The 19,729-nt window shown below is 34.9% G+C and overlaps 2 protein-coding genes across 2 annotated transcripts; both read left to right on the top strand.

Moving 5' to 3' along the window:
- The first annotated feature begins 5,559 nt into the window (after positions 1-5,559).
- On the top strand, positions 5,560-8,371 carry LOC149790343 (E3 ubiquitin-protein ligase TRIM45-like). The gene has a single exon (XM_089972387.1). It carries the CDS (start codon positions 6,159-6,161, stop codon positions 8,226-8,228), a length of 2,070 nt encoding a protein of 689 aa, XP_089828513.1. The 5' UTR covers positions 5,560-6,158; the 3' UTR covers positions 8,229-8,371.
- An 8,034-nt stretch (positions 8,372-16,405) lies between these two features.
- Positions 16,406-18,688, top strand: LOC149790342 (uncharacterized). The gene has a single exon (XM_089973453.1). It carries the CDS (start codon positions 16,490-16,492, stop codon positions 18,560-18,562), a length of 2,073 nt encoding a protein of 690 aa, XP_089829579.1. The 5' UTR covers positions 16,406-16,489; the 3' UTR covers positions 18,563-18,688.
- Positions 18,689-19,729: the final 1,041 nt, after the last annotated feature.

Raw genomic sequence — 19,729 nt, 5'->3', positions numbered from 1 at the left:
GAAAGGAAGTGCAGAAATTTAAGCTGAAATAGTAATCACGAAATATGTATACAGCACACCGACCCCTTAGTATAGGGAACGGTACATCTTCATCCGTTTTAATATTGTTTGTTTGTATTTCCTCATGTATATAATTATATAAATAATAAGTAAACGAATTCGATGACTGGAGATATAATGTTTGTATATTTCTTTTATCTAGAGAAAAACAACAACATTTGTACCGTTTTAATTTTGTCCAACATTTCAATGTTGTTCATCATTTGGAAATGAATAATGCCAAAGTCCACCAATTTAATTCCATACTAACCAGATGTATATGCGACGAAACAGATTGCTGTCCATTAGCTAGTAGGGTTAAAGAGAATGATTTCTGTCTAAGTTTGGAATACCGTATAACATATGTTCTTTAACAGCAAAACAAGTTTGTAAATGAATAAAAAAGTTAATTGTTATTTTTTACAGAGCCGATAGAAAAATCTCGTTCTTGATAGTTTTGTTTAAAATTTTTTTTTCGAAATATCTGAGTACACCTATTTATGTTTTGAATTAAATCGTTTTGTTGGGTTTTCATCTGAAGACAATGAGATTTACATTCGCAGAAATCTTAAATCTCCATTTTCCAGTGTATATGTGTGCCAGTGTAAAACGGAGAAAGTTCCTAAATTTAGACAGAACGAACTACCACTTCCCAAAAGTGTCGTCTTTTCCAACGGAACTCAAGAATCGTGCCCTATTCGAGCGTCTGTAACAAGCATTTTTAGTAAAGAAGTTAACGAATTAATGTTGCTTTACGTTTTTTTATAATTAAATCTCATTTAGCATATTGCATTACATTTGAAGGAGAGTTTAAAAGCTTAAAGACTACACGAATTATTTGATGTAGTTATTATTCCTTTTCAAAGTATAGCGTAGTTTCCTATAGTCATTATTCCTTTTCAAAGTAAAACATTGATTTCAGAAAGTAAATCCGTAAGCATATGATTGGAAGTATGTGATATTATGTTTTACAGATATATGTTATATTTTGAAAATCATCATCATCCTGGAATTACACTGGGTCGAATTAACGAGGATTTAAAGAATGGTTGTTACAAAACTCGTCATCATCATTATCTTGATCGATGTTGTCGTCACCAGGACCTAATCCAGCAAGAACACATTATTGTGTCGTCGCCTAAATAGTTGAGGTAGTAGTACAAAACGCAGTAATATACCTTTTTCACAATGTCTTAGCACATGCCAGGTCCTTCTAATAACGACAAATCCTGCGAGAACTTGCGCTGTTTCATTCCATGTAGCAAACCTTTTGACTAATCCGCAAAAAGCTGAGAATAAGTTAGTAATGAATAATACATTCGTCAACGTCCTAAACTTATTTTGCCTTACACAGTCGTGGTTAGAAAGGTTAATAACAAATATGGATTGGTTTTTTTATATTAACAAGTTTCAAAGTTAAAGAAGGCATATTTAATCAGAGATATATGGATGTGTTCAGTTTCTCTACTTCCAAATCATTTCGAATTCCATTACTCTGAACTTGTCCACTGTGTCAATATATCTACTTCCATCTCGTCTCCTTCAAATACATCATGATGGTCCAAGAATGATTTTCCAGGTTGGCTACTTTTCCGAGAGAGAAAGAGAGACGTGTATTGCCGATTGGACTGAGTATTTTAATTTTAAATTTATGTTTGTAATCTGAGAGGCAAGAACATATGCTATTTTAATGTTTTAACATATTTTATAGTTTAAGATGATGATTGGAAATACATGTATGTATTATGAAACAGGGCAATCGGGCATGTGCATATACACAACAATTTAAAAAATATATAATAAATGATACACAATAAAAATAAATGAAATCGTATATTTTCTGGAAATGCTACAGAATATACGAGATAGGGGATGTTGAAATTGACACAGTAGACGAGATGGGAGTAGACGAATTGGTACATCAGACAAATTATGACTGGACGAGTTAGACGTAGACACCATGGAAATGGAACAGGCTGAGATATTTGTAGCATATATGTTTTACACATGTGTCTGCTGTAACAGAGGAAGCTCTTTATTATGCCATCTTAGAGTTGTCTCAATCATCCTCTCCATTTTGTCTATCTATCAATATATCTTACGGAAATAAGTGTCTTGGAAAGACGAGCAGATTTGAAATATACTCATACAAGGTCTGTTCAGGCATTTGATTCCAATAAGTTAATAAAATAATGCTTAAAATGATTCTAGGGAGAGTCAACTGTCAAACATAAATGACATTCGTAAATCCTTCAAGTTATTTTATTCAAAGTAGAAATTAGACCTGTGAGTAGATTTCTTGTTGTTTATATTTATCGAGCTTTCATGACCAGGTTATTGTTGACAGTGGCTTGCGACGAAGTAGTAAGCTCAAACCAGAATATATCTTTTGAACAATTTGAAGAAAAATAAACTTATTTAAAGATACCGGTTTAAAATACAAATACAATTAGTAAATGTACTGAGTCCATTAAAATGTATTGCAAGCTCAAATACTGAACACAGGTTCGGATATGTATGAAACGTATTATGATGCGAATGACTTGTTTTTGATCTCATCTGTAGCCACAGCTACTTTAACGACAGGTAACCAGTCTAAGCATCACGGATCATTTCACTCGTTACATTTTAAAGGATGTAAGTCTCATAGTCCCAGGTCCCGTATATTCTATGTATTGAAATGCTGAAAAACACTGAATATTTAATTGCCTTTAATTTAAAAGAAATTTTGTATTAGATATTTTCATCTGCCTATTTCCCCTCAATCAGGTGAAAGGTATAATATGCACAACCAACCCGAACCCCTTCCAAAAAATAAAAATCACTGAAGAGATAATGAGTGGATGATTGAAACTACACGGGTATAAGCACAATACATGTACTATATAAAGTAATGAAACATATGACAAGTAAGCATTCTACTATAATATCATTTTTACGTTTATGCCTGAGTATAAACGAGTGCAACTGAAAACAACATAGATCCTTGTCTGCCGTCGTATAATCCATCATAAGGCCAGGATCAATGTCATTTATTCTATTGATTATTTCTAACGAGCAGCCGAGGGTCGACTTTACACAACCGACCCCCACAGAAAAAACAAATGTAACTGTTTACTACTTAAATGCATTCATAGTCATGAGAATAAAAACTAAATGTATGCATTTTAATGAAAAGGTTCTACGCTTATCTAAGTAAAATACTGAATTAAGGAACTTGCTACATGAAATGGCACACCACTGCCCAGGGTTTCGCTCCCTGGGCATTTACTATCATTCGCCCCACACTATGACCCTAATTGTTCATCAGAGAGACATCTTTTGAAAATGATCTCACCAACAGTTAAAATTCCCGTAGTTATGAAAGAAAACTTCATTCGTAAATGTATATCACATGGTCTTTCTAAATAAATTTCTGTGTTTAGCGTTATAAAGTTTAACTTGGAGACCGAAATAAATAGGAAGCACACACACACACACACACACACACACACACAGAGTTTTCCTTGTTTATATCATTATATTCTATTGTAATGTAACATTGTGTGCTGCACTTAATCTTGCCCTAAATCAAGTTTATTTTCTAGCTGACCTGAATTATTCATTTTTTATTCTGTAAACAACTAATACATAGATAAATAGTATCTACGAGTATGGATTTAATATCAGGATCGTTATTAATAGAAGTCAGCATATTTATTTGGGTCTGAGTCTAGGTTATTGAATTTCCCCTACAATTTACAAGGCGTTCCTGTAATAGTCCAGTTTCTATATAAATTTAGTAATAGAATGTTCTAATTATGACTAACATTTTATTTTCTAAACGTTAAGAAGACTACATAATCGTGTCACTGGAAAAAATATTCATTCGTGTTTTAACATCGGTAGTAAATTATTGGTGTGTACGGTATTTGATTTGGAATTATTCAAATCATTTCTTGATGGTAAAATTCTCTTATATTTGGTAGGATGTTTCAAGTGGGAGTATGCGTAGATTACAATGAAGGTTTCAAATCCTAGATGCAGCCTAAGTTGAAGGAGGGGTCGGTCTCCATGGTCTAATTCTCCCCAGCTATATGGTCTCTTCATTGTTCCCTAAATGCTATATACATAATTCGACCAAGCGTATCAGATTTGATATGATTTTTCGAGAGGAAGAGTGGAGTAAAAATGGCGATTCAGAATCTAAGTATAGCCAAAGTAGGGTGATTATGAGATGGGGTAGCGTCAGGTTAGGGAAAGAATAAAACATATATATATATATATATATATATATATATATATATATATATATATATATATATATATATATATATATATATATATATATAATTGAAATTCGATATCCAGCAAAAATTTCTAAACGAAGGAACCTAGCTACCTAGTTCAATATCCACGTGTATTACCTGAGCACATAATCGTCGGAAAATAATAATAAAGTTAGTGAGCTTTTCATTGGAGGGTGTGTGCGTAGGTAATGGGGGTGGAAGAGAGTGATTGGCGAATGTTTGGATAGTCTCTGTTTGCTATGAATTTTTCATTACCATGCCTGAGGTTTAATATCCTTTCATAGTCCCGATATGGAAATAAATCCACCACCCTGCTCCACTATGGCACATGTACTATAATCACATATTTATGTGAAACAGGTTTCTAACATTAAAACGACTGGCTAGGTCACATACAATTATTATCTAGTCATGCAAGATTCATTAATGTTGAAAGTAAACCTCCCTATTATTCCATTTGTCAGGATTATCAATTTTATAATATGCTAGAAAAGAAATTATGCTTCAATCCCACTCGTAATGTTCCGATTTTTCGAACAGAATCATTGTAGGAAAATTCCAAACTGAAGAAAAATGCCGCTAGAGGAAATATAAATCAACCCCTTTTAAAAAGTTCAAAAAACGAGAATTTAAAATCGTACAGTAAGCAAACAAGTGTACACATAAATATTGTACTTAGCATATCTTCTCATTTGCTTCACTGTGTCAAACAAGAAGTTATTCATTAACGGTGAAGAATTGTGTAGAGAACTATGACCTGCAAATTAGCAAAATAATTAATACAAACTTTCCAATATACTGACGGCGACACCTGTGCAAATATGATACCTTTTACACGCAAACGCTTGCTATCAAACACTTGATGATTATTGCCAGAAGAAATATTATCCGTGTGGACAAAGAGAAGAAGATTAGCAGAAGACCTCAGTAATATTCCTTAAAACGATTCTACAAATACCGACAAAATTCTTTCAATATTTTCGTCATATTTGAGAACATTACATCGAGACATAAATACACCATGACATAAACGACATATCCTCAACACAGATTGAAGTTTGCGAGCGATTGAAAATGATATGATCCATAAGTTCGTGTAAATTTTATTTCGACAGTTGAGAAATCTGACAGGAGTGGCATTACAAAGACGAAACAAGGTTCGAAATGCATGGGCTCATGCATGCACAATGTACACATATTTGTGTATGTGCACCAATCATTTAAGTCAATAATAATAATAACAACAACATCAATAATAATAATTATAATGCATGCTAAAGAAACAAACAAATATGAGGTGAGTGAGTAAATTAAAACAAATACTGTAAGTGTGGCTATTTTATCTTTTCATGCGAATTAATATAGACTTGTAATCACGAAATACCAAACTACACACACACACACACACACACACACACACACACACACACGAGTAATGCTTTTTGGAGTTTAATTCTTCCCTGAACAATTTGACATAACTGGACTTGTATTAATGCCGACACGTTTATCGGTTTAGCGGATAATATTTAGGCAAGGAACATTTTACTTAGTCACAATAATATAGTTATATTTTTGCCTTTTGTTAAAATCTGAATAACATACACCGGTACTTTTAAACAAATTGCACAAACCATTTACGCCTATAATTTTCTTGATATTCAAATTGTAAAAAAAGAAGACATTGAACATTGTGTGAACGTTACCTATGCCACCAACCAGGAAGTAGAATGTAAAGTATGTCAACAAACTAGACAAAGGTTGATCCGGGTGACTAAGTAAGCATTTACAAAGACTATAAAACAAAAAAGCAGTCTTCAAAATTTTACAGTTATGGCTAACAGCATAAAATCCGTCGCCTCTGACGCTCAAGGGTTACGTTGTCCGATATGTCTCGATGTATATACAGCACCAAAGAATTTACCTTGCCTCCACACCTACTGCCAACATTGTCTAAACAAATACATTGTGAAGAATGTACCAAAGGGGGAAAAAGGTGCCACATTCAATTGCCCGGAGTGTAGAAAGGAAACATTTCCCCCACTTCCTGATATTGCTGTTGATGAATGGGCGGAACATTATCCATACAATACTGTGTTGTTGTCTGTGTTAACACCGGAGAAAAGCAAACTAGAAAGGAGCTGTGATTCATGTCTATATGAGGGAACCACGGTTAGAGCTACAAGTTACTGTACAGTATGTAAAGAAGCGCTTTGTCCGACATGTGATAGTGTGCATAGAAAAACTAAAGCAACGAGAGATCATGCTGTCGTAAATATACGAGACCTAATCACAGATCTCGAACTAGCCGTTAGCCTGTCAGTGAGTGTCACCTGTTCCGAACATGTTGGTAAAGAATTTGAATTTTACTGTAAATCTCACAGCAGTATGTGCTGCTCAGAATGTTTTTACAAGAACCATAGAGGCTGCATAGGGTTTCTTCAACTAAAGGACCATTTGGAAGGACTACTGAAGGAAAAAGAATCAAATAGTGTTGTGGAACGATTAAAACAACTTAGATCCCACTTGGATACATTTAGGAATGAAAATGAAGCATCATTAAAACGGATTGAAGCTCAAGTAAAGAATATCCCTGATGAAATCGAGCTGATCAGAAAGAAACTGAACACTTTACTCGACAGTGTTAAATCCAAGATTACGATGGAGAAAAACGCCCTCTTGAAAGAAGAGTCAATGGTTCGACATGAAGAAAATCAACAATGTGAGTCCATTAGCTCAGCAATTTCAAGTTCACTTTATCTTTTGGAAAAAGTCTTGACGCATGGCAATGCTCTTCATGCCTTGACAACTCTTCATAAAACCGAGGAACAACTTACCCATTATGAGTGTGTTGTAAAGGAGAAGTATCATGAAATTAGACACGTTGACGCCAAACTATGTCTTGATGATCATCTCCTGTCTTTGGTTAAAAGTAGTGACGTCACTATCGCTAAAATTGACATTGTTGAAAACAAACACAGTCTTCTTCCTTCTTTTTTGCCTCACACTATCATAAAAACAGTTAACACTACCGCAGACGCACGCAATGTGTCTAAAGCGAAGAACACTGTAGAAGGACTTGATCTACCACGAAAATATCTTAATTCCAAACCACTGAAGGACTGCAAGCCAGAAGTAATTAAACAGTTTAATGCTGACTACCCCGATGGCAAGAATGCTTGGTACACTGGTATAACTTGCGTACTAGATGACAAAATCTTGCTTGTTGATCATCGTAATTCTACATGCAGACTATATGACTCATCATATCACCATCTTGCTGACTGTAAACTGACTTCAGCTCCATTTGACGTGTGTGTAGTGGAGCGATCTCAGGTAGCAGTGACACTTCCGGAGGAGAATAAGATCCAGCTTCTGACATTGAATAGATCCATACAACCAGGGAGGATAATCAACACGAGTATGAGCTGTCATGGAATAGCCGTTCTGTCTAGAGATCATCTGGTTGTAAGTGGCCTTAGGGATGGTTCTCTATATTGGTGCTGTGTATCTATGGATGGATCGGCGAAATGGTCTGTTAAAGTTTGTTCTTCAAATTGGAGATCTAAGTTGGCATTGAACAATAGGAGGACATGTATTTACGTATCATGTTATAAAAATCCAGCTGCAGTGTACGCATACAGTGTAGAAGGTATTCTGATATTCAAATATGAGCACAAGGAGCTGGATGGTGCATGTGGATTATCTGTGGACAGGGAAGATAATCTGTATGTTGTCGGTCAGGGTTCGCAAAACATTCATCAGGTGTCTCCGAGTGGGGTACCTCTACAAGTGTTCTCAACTGGAATTCCAAAAGATCCGGAAGCTATCTGCTTCAGTTCCAATGGTGACGAATTCCTACTTATAAACAGAAAGGAAGTGCAGAAATCTAAACTGAAATAGTGATCACGAAATATATATACAACACACCGACCCCTTAATATAGGGAAAAGTATATTTTCATCAGTTTTAATATTGTTTGTTTGTATTTCCTCATGTATATAATTATATAAGTAAACGAATTGGATAAATGGAGATATAATGTTTGTATGTTTCCTTTTTTTTGAGAAAAACAGCCGCATTTCACAGTTTTAATTTTGGGCAACATTTCAATGTTGTACATCATTTGGAAATAAATAATGCCACAGTCAACCAATTTAACTTCTAATGGAGATCATTAAATCCATACTTACCAGTAGTTAAATAGATACAGAGTTCGATGTATTTGTGACGAAACAGCTTTCTCTCCATTAGCTCGTAGGGCTAAAGAGATGATTTCTGTCTAATTTTGGAATATCATCTAACATAAGTTCAATAACAGCAAAACAAGTTTTTAAATGAATAAAAAAGTTAATTGTTATTTTTTACAGAGCACATAGAAAAATTTTGTTCTTGATAGTATTGGATAAAAGTTTATTCGAAATATGAGTACACCTATCTATGTTTTGTAGTAAAGCGTTTTGTTGGTTTTTATTCTAATAACAATGAGATTTACATTCGCAGAAATCTTAAATCTCCATTTTGCAGTGTATGTGTGCCAGTGTAAAACGGAGAAAGTTCCTAATTTTAGACAGAACGAACTATCTAAAAAGCCATGACGTCGTTTCCAACAGAACTCAAAAATCGAGCATTAATTGAGCGTCTGTAACAACCATTTTTAGTAAAGAAGTTACCGAATTAATTTTGCTTTAAGTATTTTCATAATTAAATCTTATTTAAAATATTTCATTTCATTTGAAGGAGAGTTTACAAGCTTAAAACTACACGAGTTATTTGCTGTAGTTATTATTCCTTTTCAAAGTATAGCTTAGTCTTTTTTTAGTCATTATTCGTTTTAAAAGCATAACGTAGTTTTCAGAATGTAAGTCCTTAAGTATATGATTGGAACTGTGATATTATGTTTTACAGATATATGTTATATTTTGAAAATCATCATCATCATGGAATTACACTGGGTCGAATTAACGAGGATTTAAAGAATGGTTGTTATAAAACTCGTCATCATCATTATCGTCATCGATATCGTCGTCACCAGCACCAAATCCAGCAAGAACATATTTTTTTTTCGTCGCCTTAGTAGTTGAGGTAGTAGTACAAAAAGCAGTAATATACCTTTATCACAATGTCTTAGGACTTGCCAGGTCCTTCTAATAACGACAAATCCTGCGAGAACTTGCGATGTTTCACTCCATATAGCAAACCAATTGACTAATCCGCAAGAAACGGAGAACAAGTTAGTCCTAAACTTATTTTGCTTTACACAGTCATGGTCAGAAATGTTAATAACACATATTGTTCGTTTTCTTATATTAACAAGTTTCAAACTTTAAGAAAGCATATTTAATCAGAGATGTATGGGTGTGTTCAGTTTCTTCTTCTTCCAAATCATTTCGAATTCCACTACTCCGAACTTGTCCACTGTGTCAATATATCTACTTCCATCTCGTCTCCTTCACTTGCATCATGATGGTCCAAGCATGATTTTCCAGGTTGGTTATTTTTCCGAGAGAGAAAGAGAGACGTGTTTTGCCGATTGGACTGAGTATTTTAATTTTAAATTTATGTTTGTAATCTGAGAGGCAAGAACATATGCTATTTTAATGTTTTAACATATTTTATTGTTAGAGATGATGATTGGAAATACATGTATGTATTATGAAGCAGGGCAATCGGGCATGTGCATATACACAACATAATTGTTTTAGAATCATAATAAATGATACACAATAAACATAAATGAAATCGTATATTTTCTGGAAATGCTATAGAGTATACGAAATAGGGGATATTCAAATTGACACAGTAGACGAGATGGGAGTAGACGAATTGGCACATTAGACAAATTGTGACTGGACGAGTTAGGCGTAGACACCATGCGAATGGAAAAAACTGACCTATTTGTAGAATGTATGTTTTACACATGTCTCTGCTTTAACCAAGGAAGCTCTTTATTGTGCCATCTGACGGTTGTCCCAATCATCATCTCCATTCTGTCTATCTATCAACCTATCTGTCGGAAATTTGTGTCTTGGAAAGACGAGCAAAGAGAAGCAGATTCGAATCCTACTCATACATGTTCAGGCATTTGATTCCAATAGTGACTCTCTGTCAGTGGCGTAGCAACCGTCCAAAAACACCCACGTAACTGCGGGTGTGGGATGGTGTACAGTGTGGGATGGTGTACAGGCACGGGGGGGGGGGGGGGGGGGCTAAAATTCCAATGAATCAACATTTTTATTTTTTTACTGAGAGGGGGTCCCAAAAATAAGTTTTGCGGGAGGTTGTCTGACTTTATAGCTACGCTACTGCTCGGTGCACATAACCCCTCGTGTGTTGATGCAACGCGAAACACACAAATACTATAAACAAGGTACCTCTCTATATATCTTGTATATGCAATAATGTCAAAATTAAACGTTATAATGTTCATTAATTCAATGCTGGCAGCGTAAGAAATTTCCGCCAGCCCGCCATCAGATGCCAGCCAATTTCACGGCGGACTGGGGCAAAAAACGAGTAGCCATTCCGTCTGACCAGATTGATCTTTTGGGCATTTACCAGTTATGTATGTATGCACGTATGTGTGTACGTCCGCACGCATGTATGTATGAATGTATGTTGGTATGTATATATTTACGTATGTGTGTACGTCCGCATGTATGTATGTATATATGTATGCATGTATGTTGAACGTATGATAAGGCTAAGAAAAGCGCGGAAATATGATACATTTTTGCAGACCAGTAAGTTAAGAAAATAATGCTTAAAATGATAGTAGGGAGAGTCAACTGTCAAACATAAATGACATTCGTAAATCCTTCAAGTTTTTTTATTCAAAGTAGAAATTAGACCTGAGATTAGATTTCTTGGTGTTTATATATATATATATATATATATATATATATATATATATATATATATATATATATATATATATAGAGAGAGAGAGAGAGAGAGAGAGAGAGAGAGAGAGAGAGAGAGAGATTTGATGACCAGGCTATTGTGGACAGTGGCTTGCGACGAAGTAGTATACTCAACCCAGTATCTATCTTTTGAACAATCTGAAACAAAACTTATTTAAAGATACAGATTTCAAATACAGATGAAATTAGTAAATGTACTGAGTCCATTAAAATGTATTGCAAGCTCAAACACTGAACACAGATTCGGATATGTATGAAACGTGTTATGATGCGAATGACTTGGCTTGTTTTTCGTCTCGTCTATAGCCACAGCTACGTTAATGACAGAGAACCAGTCTAAGCATCACGGATCATTTCACTCGTTATATTTTAAAGGGGGCAGGGTCCAGTTTTTATGTACAAATTTAATGCCGCAATCAGTGACCTAGTATAAAAAATCATAAAAAATCAAATACACAAGTGAGGTCAAAAAGGTCCATATTTTTAGATACCTATATTGAAACAGAGAATAAGAATAGTATTCACTTGACCAGAGAAGTCAATGGCAGTTCATAGCAGAAGAGGTTTATGCACCCCAACCCCTATTTTATACCTGCATTTTTCACATCCAAATGCCATTTTTGACAGCATGTAGTACTCACAATGCAAACGCAAGCCCTTTCCCTGGATGAAACTTTTGAAAAACATTGTCTACTAAATAGTTTGATGCAATTCAGAATAGTTGTCATCCAAGCCGTTTTTGAGATACTCGGCTTGCCTTGAACCCACGTGTCTACTGCTATGGGAGGCTAGCTCTTCTTCCTAGCCAACTATTGGTATTTCACTATCAACATACTGCAGAGCAACTATGGAAGGTGTACATGACTGACATCAATTTCAAGAACAACACAAGCCCAAAACACCTAGTTCACAAATATATCCATATCTATAAATAGTAAACAATAATAGCTGAAAAAGTCACACCATAGCCTTAAGTTAAGAAATTTGCCAGGGGCCAAATTACGAAACTGGACCCTGCCACCTAAAGGACGTAAGTCACACATGTAGTCCCAGGTCCCGTGTGTTCTGTGTATTGAAATGCTGAAAAGTACTGAATATTCAATTGCCTTTAATTTTAAAAAAAATAATTTGTGTTAGATATTTTCATCTGCCTTAGTCCCTTCAGCCATGTGATATGCACAACCATTCCCAACCCCCTCCAAAAAATAAAAATCGCTGAAGAGATGATGAGATGATGATTGAAACTACACGGGTATAAGCACAATACATGCACTATATTCAGTATTCAAAGAAATGTTAAATTTTACATTGAATATTTGGTTCGATTACTGTCAAGTGTAAGATGACTTTAAAGAGGACTTCAAGCGAGGGTACTTAATTGTGATACACAACGAAGAGTAATTAATCTTTTTTTCTTCTTTCCATGCCTGTCTGTGTACGACCATTCACGCAGCTTTCAATTACACTCAGTAAATGAATTTAGAATATGCTAAATATAAGCTTTATAATTAAACAAATGACGAGTTAGCATTCTACTATAATATCATTTTTACGTTTATACCTGAGTATAAACGAGTGCAATTAAAAACAACATACATCCTTGTCTGCCGTCGAATAATGCACCATAAGGCCAGGATAAATTTTTTTTTATTCTACTAATTATTTCTAACGAGCAGCCGAGGGTCGACTTTACTCAACCCACCCCCACCGCAAGAATAGCTGTAACTGTTTACTTCTTAAATGCATTCATAGTCATGAGAATAATAACTAAATGTATGAATTTTAATGAAAAGGTTATAGGACACACGGTACTAACCATACGGTAGAACTGTGAATTAGTCTAGAAATGGGTGATGAAATAATAGTGTATTTACAGGTTTGGTGGTCCATAATTGGTTAATAATAAAAATTAAAATATTAGGATAAATATCTTTTGAGAGCTTATCCTATATATAATGTAAAAAAATATTGACAAATTTCTACTGATTCAATTTTAGCGTTTTTACAGACTTGACTCAGAAGTACTCAATACTGAAAGTAACACCTGATTCATTTGGTGCAGAATCAATAACACGTCTTTCGTGCACATGTATGTAAACAAAGTGCCGCGGGTCATATGGTGTTCTCCACACATAAGCTTGCATCAAGGTTAGATGTGCATGAAGAATTATAGGTGTCATTACCAGCACCCAGAAATTTTAAGTTATTGAAGTTTGAATATGATAGTGTTTTCATATGTTTACCATTGGAGTTGAATTAGTACCGTGAGTCCTATACGCTTATCTAAGTAAAATACTCAATTAAGGAACTTGCTACATGAAATGGCACACCACCGCCCAGGGTTTCGCTCCCCGGGTGTTTGCTATCATTCGCCCCATACTACAGTCCTGCTTGCTCATCAAAGAGACATCTTTTGAAAATGATGTCAACAGATAGTTAAAATTCCCGTAGTTATGATACAAATCTTCATTAGTGTGTTTATACCACATATTCTTTCTATATAAATTTATGTGTTTAGTGTTTAACTTGGAAACCGAAATAAATGGGAAGCACACACACACACACACACACACACACACACACACACACACACATATATATATATATATATATATATATATATATATATATATATATATATATATATATATATATATATATATAAGTGTGTGTGTAATTATTTTGATTTCGTTAGTAGTTTTCGTTTTTTTTTATATTTCATTATATGCTATTGTAATGTAACATTTTGTGCTGCACTTAACCTTGCCCTAAATCAAGTTTATTTTCTACTTGACCTGAATTATTCATTTTTTATTCTGTAAATGACTAATACATAGGTAACATAGTATATACGTGTATGGGTTTAATATCATTATCATTATTAATTGAAGTCAACATGTTTATATAGGTCTGAGTCTAGGTTATTGAATTTCTCCTACAATTTACCTGGCGTATCTGTCATATTCCAGTTGCTATATAATTTTGGCAATATAATGTTCTAATTATAACTAATATGTTATTTTGTAAACATTAAGCATTTTCTAGACAATTATATTTCATTGGGTAGTTGTTTTTGTGTTTTTTTTTCGAAATTATTACCTGAGGTCAAGTAGAAGACTGTATAGTTTGTGTTATATATATATATATATATATATATATATATATATATATATATATATATATATATATATATATATATATATATATATATATGTGTGTGTGTGTGTGTGTAGATAGATAGATGGTCGAACTGAGCGAGAGAACAACATACATACAGCTTTTGAGTCGAGTGATGTGTGTGTGTGTATGTCTGTGTGTGTATGTGTTTAATGTCTTCCATCTTTTTGTTTTCTGTTTCCTTTTTGTTGAAATTCGATATTCAGCAAACATTTCTAAACGAAGAAACAATGCATACCTGCTACCTAGTTCAATATCCACGTGTATTCCACTTGAGCACATAATCGTCGGAAAATAATAATAAAGTTAGTGGGGATGGAAGCGAGTGATTGGCAAATGTTTGAATAGTGTCTCTGTTTGTTACGAATTTTTTATTACCATGTCTGAGTTTTAATATACTTCCATAACCCCGATATGGAAATAAATCTCCCACCTTGCTCCACTATGGCACATGTACTATAATCACATATTTATGTGAAATAGGTTTCTAACATTAAAACGACTGGCTAGTTCACATGAAATTATTCTCTGGTTCTTCTGTAATCTCCTTCAGACATATGTAATATTCATAAATGTTGAAGTAAACCTCCCTATTATACAATTTGGCAGGATTGTCAATTTTAAATTATGCTAGAAAAGAATTTGTGCTTAAATCCCACTGGTATTGTTCCGATTTTCGAACAGAATATTTGTAGGAAAATTCCAAACTGAAGAGAAATGTCGCTAGCGGAAGTATAAATCAACCCCTTTTACAAAGTTAAAAAAATAAGAATTTAAAATTGTGCATTAACCAAACAAGTGCACACAACGATATTGTACTTCGCATATCTTCTCATTTGTTTCACTGTGTTAAACAAGAAGTTATTCATTAACGGTAAAGAATTGTATAGAGAACTATAACCTGCAAATGGCGTCATGAAGCATGTTCAATTATATTCAAAATAATTAATACAAACTTTCGAATTTATTGACGGCGACACATGTACAAATATGACACCTTTTTCACGCAAACGCTTGCTATAAAACACTTGATGATTATTGCTAGAAGAATCAGTATCCGTGTGGAGAATCAAAAGAAGATTAACGGAAGACCTCAGTAATATTCCTTAAAACGATTCTACAAATATCGACAAAACTCTTTCAATATTGTCGTAATATTTAAGAACATTACATCGAGACATAAATATACGATGATAAAAACGACATGTACTCAACACAGATTGAAGATTGCGAGCAATTGAAAATGACATGATCTATAAGTTCGTGTAAATTTTATTTCGCCAGTGGAGAAATCCGACAGGCCTGGCATGACAAAGACGAAACAACGTTCGAAATGCATGGGTTCATGCATGCACAATGTACGCATATTTGGGTTTGTGCACCAAACCATGAAGTCAATAACAATAATAATAATAATAATAACAATAATAACAATATAATAATAATTTATGTCAGTAATATAGGCCCCTGTACCGACGTATGTAATGCATGTTAAAGAAACAAATACATATGATGTGAGTGAGTAAAATCAACAAAAATACAGTAAGTGTAGGTATTTTATATTTTCAGATAGTTCGCATACTCCCTGAGAATTATTACAGACTTATCATCGCGAAATAATATAGAGTTAAAAAAGCCTTCGTATTACCAAACCACACACACACACACACACTAATATGGTTTTTGGAGGGTAATTCGTCCCTGAACAATTGGAATTGTATTAATGCCGACATGTTTATCGGTTTAGCGGATAATATTTAGGCAAGGAACGTTTTACTTAGTCACAACAATATATTTATATTTTTCCTCTTTGTTAAAATTTGAATAACATATATCGGTACTTTTAAACAAATTGCACAGACCATTTACGTCTATAATTTTCTTGCTATTAAAATTGTATCAAAAAAGAAAACATTTAACACTGTGTGAACGTTACCTATTACCTTAAGCAGGAAGTAGAATGTAAAGTATGTCAACAAACTAGATTAAAGATAGATCCGGTTGACTACGTAAGCATTTACAAAGACGATAAAGCAGGAAAGCAGTCTTCTACATTCTACAGTCATGGCTAGCAGTGCAAAATCCGTCGCCTCTGACGCTCAAGGGTTACGTTGTCCGATATGTCTCGATGTATATACAGCACCAAAGAATTTACCATGCCTCCACACCTACTGCCAACATTGCCTACATAAATACATTGTGAAGAATGTACCAAAGGGGGAAAAAGGTGCCACATTCAATTGCCCGGAGTGTAGAAAGGAAACATTTCCCCCACTTCCTGATATTCCTGTGGATGAATGGGCGGAACATTATCCATACAACACTGCGTTGTTGTCTGTGTTACCACCAGAGAAAAGGAAAGTAGAAAAGAGCTGTGATTCCTGTCTATATGAGGGAACCACGGTTAGAGCTACAAGTTACTGTACAGTATGTGAAGAAGCGCTTTGTCCGACATGTGATAGTGTACATAGAAAAACTAAAGCAACGAGGGACCATGCAGTCGTAAATATACAAGACCTAATCACAGATCTCGAACTAGCCGTTAGCCTGTCAGTGAGTGTCACCTGTTCCGAACATGTTGGTAAAGAATTTGAATTTTATTGTAAATCTCACAGCAGTATGTGCTGCTCAGAATGTTTTTACAAGAACCATAGAGGCTGCATAGGGTTTCTTCAACTAAAGGACCATTTGGAAGGACTACTGAAGGAAAAAGAATCAAACAGAGTTGTGGAACGATTAAAACAACTTAGATCCCACTTGGATAAATTTAGGAATGACAATGAAGCATCATTAAAACGGATTGAAGCTCAAGTAAAGAATATCCCTGACGAAATCGAGATGATCAGGGAGAAACTTAACACTTTACTCGACAGTGTTAAATCCAAGATTACGATGGAGAAAAACACCCTCTTGAAAGAGGAGTCTCTGGTTCGACATGAAGAAAATCAACAATGTGAGTCCATTAGTTCGGCAATTTCAAGTTCACTTCATCTTTTAGAAACAGTCTTGGCACATGGCAATGCTCTTCATGTCTTGACCACTCTACATAAAACGGAGGAACAACTTGCCCATTATGAGTGCGCTGTAAAGGAGAAGTATCATGAAATTAGACACGTTGACGCCAAACTATGTCTTGATGATCATCTCCTGTCTTTGCTTAAAAGTAGTGACGTCACTATCGCTAAAATTGACATTGCTGAAAAGAAACACAGTCTTGTTCCTTCTTTTTTGCCTCACACTATCGTGAAAACATTTAACACTACCGCAAATGCACGCAATGCATCTAAAGCGAAGAAGAACACTGTAGAAGGACTTGATCCACAACGAAAATATCTAAATTCCAATACACTGAAGGACTGCAAGCCAGAAATAATTAAACAGTTTAATGCAGACTATCCCGATGGCAAGGATGCTTGGTACGCTGGTATAACGTGCCTACCAGATGACAAAATCATGCTTGTGGATTCTCTTAATTCTACATGTAGACTGTATGACTCATCATATAAGCATCTTGCTGACTGTAAACTGACTTCAGCTCCATATGACGTGTGTGTAGTGGAGGGATCTCAGGTAGCAGTGACACTTCCGGAGGCAAATAAATTCCAGCTTCTGACAGTTAATAGATTCATACAACCAGGCAGGATAATGAACACGAGTCTCAGCTGTCATGGAATAGCCGTTTTGTCCAGAGATCAGCTGGTTGTAAGTGGCTATATGGATGGTTCCTTATATTGGTGCATTGTATCTATGGATGGATCGGAGAAATTCTCTGTTAAAGTTTGTCCTTCATCATGGATATCTCAGTTGGCACTGAATAATAGGAGGACATGTATTTACGTATCATGTTATAAAAATCCAGCTGCAGTGTACGCATACAGTGTAGAAGGTATTCAGATATTCAAATATGAGCGCAAGGAGCTGGATGGTGCATGTGGATTAGCTGTGGACAGGGAAGATAATCTGTATGTTGTTGGTCAGCTGTCGCAAAACATTCATCAGGTGTCTTCAAGTGGGGCTCCTCTACAAGTGTTCTCAAAAGGAATCAGAAACCATCCATCTGCTATCAGCTTCAGTTCCAGTGGTGACGAATTCCTACTTATATACGGAAAGGAAGTGCAGAAATTTAAGCTGAAATAGTGATCACGAAATATATATACTGCACAACCACCCCATAATATTGAAAAAGGTATATCATTTTTAATATTGTTTGTTTGTATTTCCTCATGTATATAATTATATAAGTAAACGAATTGGACAAATGGAGATATACTTTTTGTATGTTTCTTTTATTTAAAGAAAAACAACAACATTTGTACCGTTTTAACTTTGTTTATACAATTCATTAATGCTTTGACACCATGGGAATGTAACAGACAGTTATTTGTAGCATATATGTTTTACACATGTCTCTGGTTTAACTAAGGAAGCTTTTTATTATGCCATCTGAGAGTTGACCCAATCATTCTCTCAATTCTGTCTGTCTATCAATCTATCTGTCGTCAATTAGTGTCTTGGAAAGAGGAGCAAAGTGGAGCAGATTCGAATGATACTGATACAAGCTCTGTTCAGGCATTTGATTTCAATGGTAACTCGCTTTCAATAGCGTAGCAACCACCCAAAACACCCACGTAACTGCGGGTGCGGGTGGCGTAAAAGGACAGTGGAGGCATAAAATTCCAATGAATCAACACTTTTGTAATTGGGAGGAGGTCCCATAAATCACTTTTGCATGAGGTTGTCTGACTTCATAGCTACACTACTGCTCAGTGCATATAACGTTTCGTGTGTTGATGCAACGCGAAATATATTGTATATGCAGTCATGTCACAATTAAACATTATAATGTTCATAGGTCCTCTGCAGGCAGCGTAAGAAATCTCAGTCCGCGCACCAGTCCGATGACAACCAATTTCACGGCTGACTAGGGTAAAAATGACTATCCAGTCCCTCTGACCAGCTGTATTTTTTGGCATATTGGGTTCGTTTAACAGTAATGTATGTATGTATGTATGTATGACGGAAGATAAGGCAAAGAAAAGCGCGTTAATATGCTACATTTTTGAAAACCAATGACTTAAGAAAATAGTGCTTAAAATGATACTAGGAAAAGTCAACTGTCAAACATAAATGTGATTCGTAAATCATTTTATTCAAAGTAGAAATTAGGCCTGAGAGTAGATTTCTTGGTGTATATATTTATCGAGCTTTCCTGACGAGGCTATTGTCGCCTGTGGCTTGCGACCAGGTAGTAAGCTCAACCCAGTATCTATCTTTTAAACAATTTGAAAATAAACTGATTAAAGA

This window comes from Sinohyriopsis cumingii, chromosome 10, assembly GCF_028554795.1.
Source record: "Sinohyriopsis cumingii isolate HCF-2022 chromosome 10, ASM2855479v2, whole genome shotgun sequence".
Lineage (NCBI taxonomy): Eukaryota > Metazoa > Mollusca > Bivalvia > Unionida > Unionidae > Sinohyriopsis > Sinohyriopsis cumingii.
This window is presented reverse-complemented; position numbering and strand designations above follow the sequence as displayed.

What these genes read in the sequence shown, in the direction of transcription:
- LOC149790343 (XM_089972387.1), top strand. Translation starts at nt 6,159, where the DNA reads ATGGCTAACAGCATAAAATCCGTCGCCTCTGACGCTCAAGGGTTACGT.
- LOC149790342 (XM_089973453.1), top strand. Translation starts at nt 16,490, where the DNA reads ATGGCTAGCAGTGCAAAATCCGTCGCCTCTGACGCTCAAGGGTTACGT.